We start from the raw sequence: 9497 nt of genomic DNA, 5'->3' as shown, positions 1-9497 counted from the left end.
CCGGCATGTTGTCTTCACACCTTGGAGCACTGGGTTGAACCCTTTTCATTCACCTCACACGCATGTGGAAGCTGAACGAGGCATCAGACAGACAAGAGAATAATTGGTGCATTTGATTCATAGTGTCGGCAAAGAATACTGAAAGACCCAAGGACACCCAGAACAAGGACATCTTGGAAGAAGTACAGCCAGAATGCTCTTTAGAAGCAAGTGAGGATGACAAGACCTCATCTCACATTCTTCAGTCATAGTATTAGGAGAGACTAGTTTCTGGAGACAAAGGAATTCATATGTGCCAAGGAAATAGAACATCTAAATAAACAAAGAAAGGAGCAGAGGAAGTCCTTAATGTGCTGGATTGACAGAGTGGCTTCAACGGTGAGCTCAGACACAACTGTGAGGATGGCACCGTGCTTGATTCTGTTGTCCATAGGGCTGTGACGAGGGGGAGTCAAATCAATGGCACCTAGTAACAACAAGAGCACCAATAAGGATCTTCACAGTCATGTGGGTTATTTTTCTAGATGTAGACAAAAATTATTTTTTTAATCATTTATGAAGATATAATCCACATACCACACAATCCACCCACTTAAAGTGTATATATAATTCATAGCTTTTTAGTATACTCCCGGGGCAGCCAACATCACAATTTTGGAACACGTGTATCACTTAAAAAAGAGGTTACATATTAGCAATCATTCCCATTTCCTCCCGACCTGCCATCAGACCTAGGCACTACCCCAAATATTTTTCAATGTCCTGAAATACTTTAAGATTATTTTCACATGGGATCAATAATAGAACTTAAAGAGCAGCAGTGTTCTGGTTTTGTGCATAATGTTCAGCATGCTATATAGTTCTTTATAAAACTGTCGGATTACAGGAATTTATAGTAGAGAGATTCAGATGATATATATTGCAACCAACCAGTTGGAAAGAATCTAATAAGAATTCTTAATCTCTTTGGCTGAATTTATTCTTTGTTTTCTTCTTGGTTCTCATAGCTATAAGCATTTTCATTTATTGTGCGATCCCACCCCTTCTTACCACAAATGGTTATTTCTGTCCTCGCAATAGGCCAGGCAATACATTTTAGAATATAAAAATAAAACAGAATTTTCTTTAAAAAAAGAAGAAGAAGAAAAAGAAGAAGCAAGGATGAAGAGACCATACTTTGCACATGTTCTCAGGAGAGACTAGTCTCTGTAAAAGGGCATCATGCTAGGTAACGCAAAGGGATAGCGAAAATGAAGAAGCCCTCTTTAAGAAGATTAATTGACGCAGTGTCTACAACGATGGGTTAGAACATCACAATGATTGTGAAGATGGTACAGGACTAGGCAGTGTTTCATTGTATATAGGGTGGCTAACCAACTTGATGGCACCCAACAATACACATACACACACATATATGTGACCCACACACATATGTGTGTATGTTTCTCCTATAAAGGAAAACACGTTCCCATTCAGTCTGGTATTTTATATAACTGTTTAAAATGTGTTTCTATGTTTTCTCTGCTCTTACATGTCCAGTTACTTATCTCAAAACCGTGAAAGGGCTTCTTTCTGGTCTCCCTTTGTCTCTTCTTTCGCACCGTCCACCATTCAGCAATCATTTGTTATTGTTTCATATTATTTGCTTGGCATCTGTGACTCATTGTTTTGTTTTGTTCATCTCTTTTATGTATATCTTATCCCAGGGAGAGTTTTATTTTTCTCTATTGACGAGCATGATAGTTAGGTTTATTGTGCCAACCTGGCCAATAGGAATATGTGGGATTAATCAGGTCACAGTTTGATTGGAGGGCAAAAAGGGATAAATGCCTCAGCAAGGCCCACCCTCCTCTCTCTTACTTTCTGGTGCTTTAGCTAGTTCTCTGCCTCCATCTGTGAGTTACACTAGCTATGGGTCAAGCTGACCCATGGATCGTGTCACTAGAACGTGAGGCACCTCTGAGATCTGCTTCATCATGTTTCTGGTGTGTACATTCCTTGAGCTTCAGGCTGATGGATCCTGTCACCTTAGATTGCTTGTGTTCAATATTCTATCCAGGCCTGCTTCACTAAGCTCCTAGGCTACTGACTGTTGGTGATTCACCCTGCTGTCTGCTGCCTGTGGGCAGACTCTGCTTGCCTTGCCTGAGGGAGGACTCTGCTGTCTGCTTCCTACACCTTGGATCTGGCAACCCACGGGAGTTGAAGAACTTCCAGTATATTAACTGTTCCATGGAAGTGAGTTAAACTGAACCCTCTGTACTGCTATGTGGACTAATTAGCTGTTATGTTCCTTCTCACTGTAGAAACCTATCTTCTCACTATCTAAACCTATCTCCCTGTATAAACAAAATCTGGTTTTGTTTCTCTAGAGAACCCTGCCTAACACAAAGAGGATGACAATATTTTTCTAATCCCTAGGGTATATAAAATATATAAATGAATGGAAAATGCATTAATGAAACTTTCACCATTTTAAAGCCATATGCGTTCTCCAAGAAGGGATCAATCATTCACAGGAGTTTTTTAAGTTCTGTCTAGAAACCATTAAATCAGTAAGCAATTGTATCCGCTTTTTTTTTTTACTTGCATAAACCAATATAGAGAACACATATATTTACTGACACACTGTCATACATTCAGTGACACTCCCAGAGCATATGTGGCTTTTGTTAAGGATACTATTATTTATTGCTGACATTTTTATTTAATGTCCTTCCATGTGTCGGGAGAGACCAATCCTTGGGAAAAGTCATCATCCTGGGTAAAATAAAGGGCCAGTAGAAAAGAGGAAGACCCAGTGGTTGGAGCAATGGGCGCAAACATAACAATTGTGCACATGGAGCCAGACCAGGCAGCATTTTATCCTGTTGGGCATACAGTGGCTCAGAATCTGAACTGTCTTGAGACAGCTAACACAACAACAACAATCATTTCCTTACACTGATAGTTAGACATATTTATAAATATCCATGTTGAAATGTTATACATTCATAATGATGCACACAACATAAAGAACCAACCACTAAGATATTTCAAAAGGATATTATAGAAAAACCACAGAGAAAATGAACGTTTTTGAAATAATTTTCCCTTCAAAAGCTTCGATAGATACAGATGATCATTAAAACTTACACATAGGTTTCAGATAATAATTACTTTCTTGAAAATCAAATGTAAATACAAGTTCATAAAATTAACCTTGTTAATCAATATTTCTGCTATAGTGGCTTCTTTTAAAACTGTGAGTTACTGATTCAGAGATTCATTCTCTTACCACCACTATTCTTGCCTCCCTTTGACAGGTAATATTTGGTGATTTAGTAAATTAGCTATAAAGTTAGCAATAATTTAAAATCTTTGTTCAGACATTAAAGTTTAACCATCTTGTTGTAACACAAATGTTATAGTAACTATAATTCAAAGTGGAAGCCAAACCCATAAATCATTGAAAGATTTTGTTTATAATATGACAGCTTGTTTTTCTTGGCTTCCTCTCCCAACTCACATTGATTTCACATTTACATTCACACCACAGTTCCCAGGCAAATCTCACGCTGATGTATGACAGCTTACATGTTAGGTAAGATCTTTAAGACATTTGAAAAGGGACTATGATTGAAGATTTCAATCCTGGTATTAAAATACTACCTCCTCATATTTGGAAACAAACTAGCAAGCTTGCCCCTCCTTGGGACATGTATTGATTATTTTGGACAAGATGCCTTTGAATAAGTATTAAAAATTTAGTCTAAAACAACTCTAGATCATGTCCCCATTAATAAAACTGAATACACTAGGTGTCTCATCATAATCATGAAAAGTGTTCAGATAAGAAATATCTACTCTGATAACTAGCAAGCAAGTGAAGGGAGAATTTTCTAGGAAAATTTGTGTCAGAGGGACCTATAACCGAACACAAGACTCATATAAACTAGTAACAATTGGCTGTTGCGTTCATTTATTTTACCAAGATTTACTGAACGTCTAATATATATTTTCTAAGAATATAAAAGCGGTTAAAACAAAGTCCTTACTAACATAATGTGTCTAGTCCCAGGTATAGCTATTCTTCCCTGAAAGTAAATGCCAAAAAAAACCCATAATGAAGGTAGAAGGGTAAGTCTCTGCTAGTCATTCCAATGATTTGTTTTGAGCCAAACATCTGTGTCGTTGCAGGGCATGATGTGAACTGCGTGTCCTCTCAGTCTTGCAGCAGTGACCTGGCATCATTTTGGTAGTTTACACCTCGCTTATAATGCACTCCACTTCCTTTTCCTGACCAAGGAAGAGATGTATTTATGTTTTCAATATCTTTCTCTTTCATGAAAAAAAATTATCTGAAACAATTCCACAAATTAATTGAAACTGTTTTATGTGGAAAATGTTTTCTGCAAAATTTTTTGAATCATTTTATTGGGGGCTCATATAATTCTTATCACAATCCATACATACATCCATTGTGTCAAGCACATATGTACATTTGTTGCCATGATCATTCTCAAAACATTTGCCTTCTACTTGAGCCATTAATATCGGCTCCTCGTTTTTCCCCTTCCTCCCCCCCTCCCTCATGAATGCTTCATAATTCATATATTATTATTATTTTGTCATATGTTACACTGTCTGACATCTCCCCTCACCCTCTTCTCTGCTGTCCACCCACCTCCCCAGGGAAGAGGTTATATGTAGATTCTTGTAATCGGTTCCCCCTTGCCACCCCACATTCCCTCCACCCTCCAGGCATTGCCACTCTCTCTACTGGTCCTGAAGGAGTCATCTGTCCTGGATTCCCTGTGTTTCCACTTGCTATCTGTACTGATATACATGCTCTGGTCTACCCAGATTTGTAAAGTAGAATTGGGATCATGATGGGGGTGGTGGAGCGGAAGCATTTAAGAACTAGAGGAAAGTTATATGTTTCATTGTTGCTACCCTGCACCCTGACTGGCTCATCTCCTCCCCACAACCCTTTAGTAAGGGGGTGTCCAGTTACCTACTGATGGGCTTTGAGTCTCCACTCTGCACTCACCCACCTTTACCATGATATGATTTTTTGTTCTTTTTTGCTTGATACATGATCCCTTTAACAGCTCGTGGTCACACAGGCTGGTGTGCTTCTTGCATGTGGGCATTGTTGCTTCTGAGCTAGATGGCCTTTTGTTTATCTTCAAGCCTGGGTTCTTAAAGGCCACATCAAAGCCCATATGGAAGAAGCACACCAGCCTGTCTGACCACGAGGTGTAGAAGGGACCAGTTATCAGACATCAAAGAACAAAAAAAATCATATAGTGAGTGCCCACCTTCCCGATACGATCACTGAAGACAAACGTGTGCATAAGCAAATGTGGTGAAGAAAGCTGATGGTGCCTGGCTATCAAAAGATATAGCACCTGGGGTCTTAAAGGCTTGAAGATAAACAAGCAGCCATCTAGCTCAGAAGCAACAAATATTTTTAAGCTGTTGTCCCTTGGGTCCCTAGTGGTACAGTGGTTACACCTTGGGCTGCTAAGCATAGGTCAGGAGTTTGAAACCAGTAATCAGTCGATGGGAGTGAAATGAGGCTTTCTACTCTTGTAAAGAATGACAATCTTAGAAGCCTACAGGGGCAGTTCTACCCTGCCTTATGGGGTTGCTCTGAGTCAAACCAGATTCAGTGGCAATGATTTTTTTTTTCAGTTTCATTTCATTTAAGAGTATTTATATTTTGACCATAAAAAAATGTCATAGCAGTCAGTTCGAGGCGTATTAGTTAGCAGGCTACAGGCCAATCACACTTTAAAGGTCTAACCCCTACTTACATCTAAAGTCCCTTGTTGAAGAAAAAGTGGGGCGAGATGGGATTGACAAGCAAGGTCAGCTTAGGACGGTTGGGGGTCATGAGTTAGGCTGAGAGTCTCTCAGCACTCTTATTTCCATACCTTCAAGAAGAGAAGGGTTGTCTCCCAACACTGTCACTTATATCTTACAGTCCTTCTAGGGAAAGGAGAAAATATCTTTGGTCATCACTGTGTTTTTCAGTCAGAGGGATCTGAGGACTCAAGCCCTGGTCTGAAGGTAGTCAGGATTATCTCTTTCTATTAGAAAGACAGAGTCCAATTAGAACACAAAGAGTCACTGTGATATCCATTGCAACTGTTTACACCAAAATGTATAGAAAAACTAGTTGCAATGTAGTTATTTATTTGTGTCTCCAATCTACTGTTATGATCATTTCTGGGCATGGTTCTACTACTGAATATCCAACCTGACAAGGAGCTAAATACACATTTAGATCATGACTACCTTTTCAAGGGACATATAGTTCTGTTCCATAGACGCTTCTAGAACAATAGCAGCTGAAGTTGGGGCCTTCCTCATTAGAAGCTATGAAAGCTCACTCTGCAAGGACAAAAGGAAAGTCAGTTAGCATTTCATTTTACCTTCATACGCCTTTGCTTCATTTCTGTTTGCCTAACATGATAAGGCTATGAACACCCTCCCCTTATGATGAAATGTCCACTTACACGGTGCTAAAGTCCAGGTAACCAACGTTTGCTGTGCCAAGATTTGAAAATAGGAGAAACATTCTCCAAAATAGGACAGAGGAGAAAAGAAATGAATGATTATATGAGAACATCCAAGAACCCATTATTCTTCATCAAAAGGAAAATGACTAGAAGAAAATAATTCTAAAAGTTAACCCCAAAGAGAGATTAATTTTAATTAAGGCTAAGAAAAAGATGGCATGCGTATTGATGGATGGTCTTCCCTGTTTTCCTTTTCCTTTCCTTTCAGAGTTTGCACTGGAGGTCAGCAGATTTTGCAGGCCTCCGTTGAGGCTCATTATAGAGTGAAAAAGTGTGCCAGCTCTGGGTGTCCCTATGAAGAGCTGCCAGTATTGGGAAAGGCAGGGTACTAACGTGCTTTCTCATGTGCTACCGTTGTACTGGGCCATTGAGCTCTTGCTAACTTAGACACTGACCTAGTAACTATAAGGTATTCACACCTACATATGTCAAAAAGCTCAAGTGTATTTCATTATTGACACAGACTTTCATAAAGCATGGAATGGCCTGAGTGAGGGTCAGAAATTGGGCTCGCTGTCCACATTGGGCAAATGGCTGCATCAGCTTTCAGTGTGATCAATTAATTTCTCAGTGCACATATCAACCTAGGTGTCCATGTGAGCCTAAAGAACCCCAGGGAAAGAAAATGATTTTGAATTAGGCATCTGTTCTGTGTTAGACACCACTTTGTTATGACTCTCACTTTTATCAGTTGGGGCCCTGACTCATGATGTGTCCACATCTTACAGAGCAGAACTGAGCTCCCTAGAGTTCTTAGGTATAAGTAATGTTTATGGAAACATCACTGGGCACTTTTTCTGCCGTGTCACCAAGTGTGTAGTATCAACAAACCTTTTGGTTGGTAACCAAATGTAAACTGGTTGAGTGTTTCATACATTAAAAATTAACCTTAATAACAATTTTGTGGCATAGGCATGCCTCAGATGGGAAACAGAGACCTTACAGGATAGTATAATGAACTCCAGCACACATTACACTTGGTAAAATATCTGTGTGTGTGTGTGTGTATATTTAGAAAAGGTATCTTTCAGAATGGCTTTTGGGTGTCATGTTGGCCCAGCAAGACTTTACGTGAGAAATGAAGGTGTTGGTTGGCAATTTTATGTGTTTACTATGCAGATGTGATCATCCTTAGACTTGTCCTCTTAAGGAACTTTCCAACTTTTACCTACTGCCAGACAGACACATGGTGCTTAATGTTTAGGGTTAAGAACATTCTTTTAACAGAAAAAGATGAGTTGTTTTATTTAGAAACATACTGATACCATTAAATCCATACAAAAAAAGTTCATGGTATTTCATTTTTTCTTTTAAATGACACAAGTTAGACAGCTCTGGGTAATAGAAATATTTACACTCAATGCAAATTAAATACAAAACAACTGCATTCACTTTGCACCCTTCCTGGTCATCTTCTGTTGCATTTTTCATTGCCTTTTGTAGACCTTTTTCTTTCTCATTTTCAAATCCACCTTGGGCTCTGGTTTCACCCACTCGATCTCGATAGGCTTTTCCTCGGCTGGGGTGGCGAACACATCTGCAGTGGGGTCATGGGGCAGCACGGTCATGGGCTCTTTCTTTCTCAGTTTCTGCACATCCTTCACTTGCTGTCTGTCTTTGTATTTTGCAGCTGTGATGGATCTCATGATATGGCGATGCATGTTTGGTGACTGATAGTGAGGATTTTCATACAAAGTTGGTCCCCCGAAACTTCCCTGGAAAATCTTGATGAGATTTAAGACAAAACGAGGCCCTATCTCTACCAGAGCAGCATCTTCCTCTATAATCTGGAAATTCCGAAACCATATCCGATTATCCAGAATGGTGAAAGTAAACACATGGTCCTCAAAGGGCTGGCTTCTGGGGTGATAGCGGGGAGTACAGAAGATCTGAATTAAGAGTTCTTTTAACAAAGCATAATGAGGCGATTCATCAAAGGCAGGGTCAAAGGACAGAAGGGGCCGAGAACCCTTCAAACAGTTTCCAGTCAGCTTGAGTTCAGCTAGGGTATGAATATTCTGAACAAGGAATTTAGCAGATGGTCCATGAGGTGAATTTGAAAGCCACATATAAAGATCTTGCTTTTTCTTGGCCTCAAAATAGATGCACTTATTACAGTTTTTCATTTCGCAGACCTCATTAATCACAGATAACTTATCTTTACGATCCATTTTAGTATCTGCTTTAGAATGAGGCATCAACATCCTTAAATCTTGCATCAAATGCCTTGTTCTGAAATTTATTCCTCTGGAAGAAAAGATGAGAACCCGTTCCTTATTCTTCCACTTGCCCTTGCTAACAGGGCCGGGGATGCAGTCTGTGCCTTCCTCTTCGGCCTCCTTTGCCATATCGTGCTGCTTAGCCAGTGATCCGGCATCTTTTTTGTTCTGTTTTCGCCTCTTGGCCTGGATGGCCAGGTCTCCATGCCGCTTCCTTTTGGTGGCCACCATCTTGCCAAGAACATTCTTTTGATGGAGTAATTACACCTGATACTCTACCCCCAAAACTTTTAATTAAAATAATTCCAATCTACATGACCTGAAATTTATACATGAAATACTCACAAACCACTTAGATGCAATAATTGCCAACATTGGGGAATATTTTTTATCCTTCTCTTTTGATTCTTTTCTCTTTTTCTCTCCTTTTTATCTGATAATATTAAAACTTTCACAGTCAATTAAGTTACATGGTAAAGTGTCCCATTATGTATTTATTTGCATCCTCAAAAAAAATGTCGAAGTTCTGATCTCTGTACTCATAAACTTGACCTTGTTTGTAAACAAGGGTTTTCTCTTGCTGTGTCAGCGGGTCCATGCCAGAGCAGGGTGTTCCTAAGGCAAACCATTTCTAAGTGGTGCCTTATAAAAAGAACAGAGTAGACACAGAGACCTTGGGCTATGCCACTTGAGAGCCTGCCTGTAAACA

The 9497-nt window shown here is 39.5% G+C and overlaps 1 protein-coding gene across 1 annotated transcript; it reads right to left on the bottom strand.

The window, feature by feature from the left end:
* Positions 1-7996: 7996 nt before the first annotated feature.
* Positions 7997-9019, bottom strand: LOC101663201 (ribosome biogenesis protein BRX1 homolog). Its single transcript, XM_045297617.1, has one exon. The coding sequence runs from the start codon at positions 9017-9019 to the stop codon at positions 7997-7999; it is 1023 nt and encodes a 340-aa protein (XP_045153552.1).
* Positions 9020-9497: the final 478 nt, after the last annotated feature.

Source organism: Echinops telfairi, unplaced genomic scaffold (assembly GCF_000313985.2).
Source record: "Echinops telfairi isolate 266 unplaced genomic scaffold, ASM31398v2 ScPeMD7_7420;HRSCAF=8458, whole genome shotgun sequence".
Lineage (NCBI taxonomy): Eukaryota > Metazoa > Chordata > Mammalia > Afrosoricida > Tenrecidae > Echinops > Echinops telfairi.
The sequence above is the reverse complement of the archived record's forward strand: the minus strand, read 5'-3'. Positions and strand labels throughout refer to the sequence as shown.

Coding starts and splice junctions, on each gene's coding strand:
- LOC101663201 (XM_045297617.1), bottom strand. CDS start 9,019: ATGGTGGCCACCAAAAGGAAGCGGCATGGAGACCTGGCCATCCAGGCC.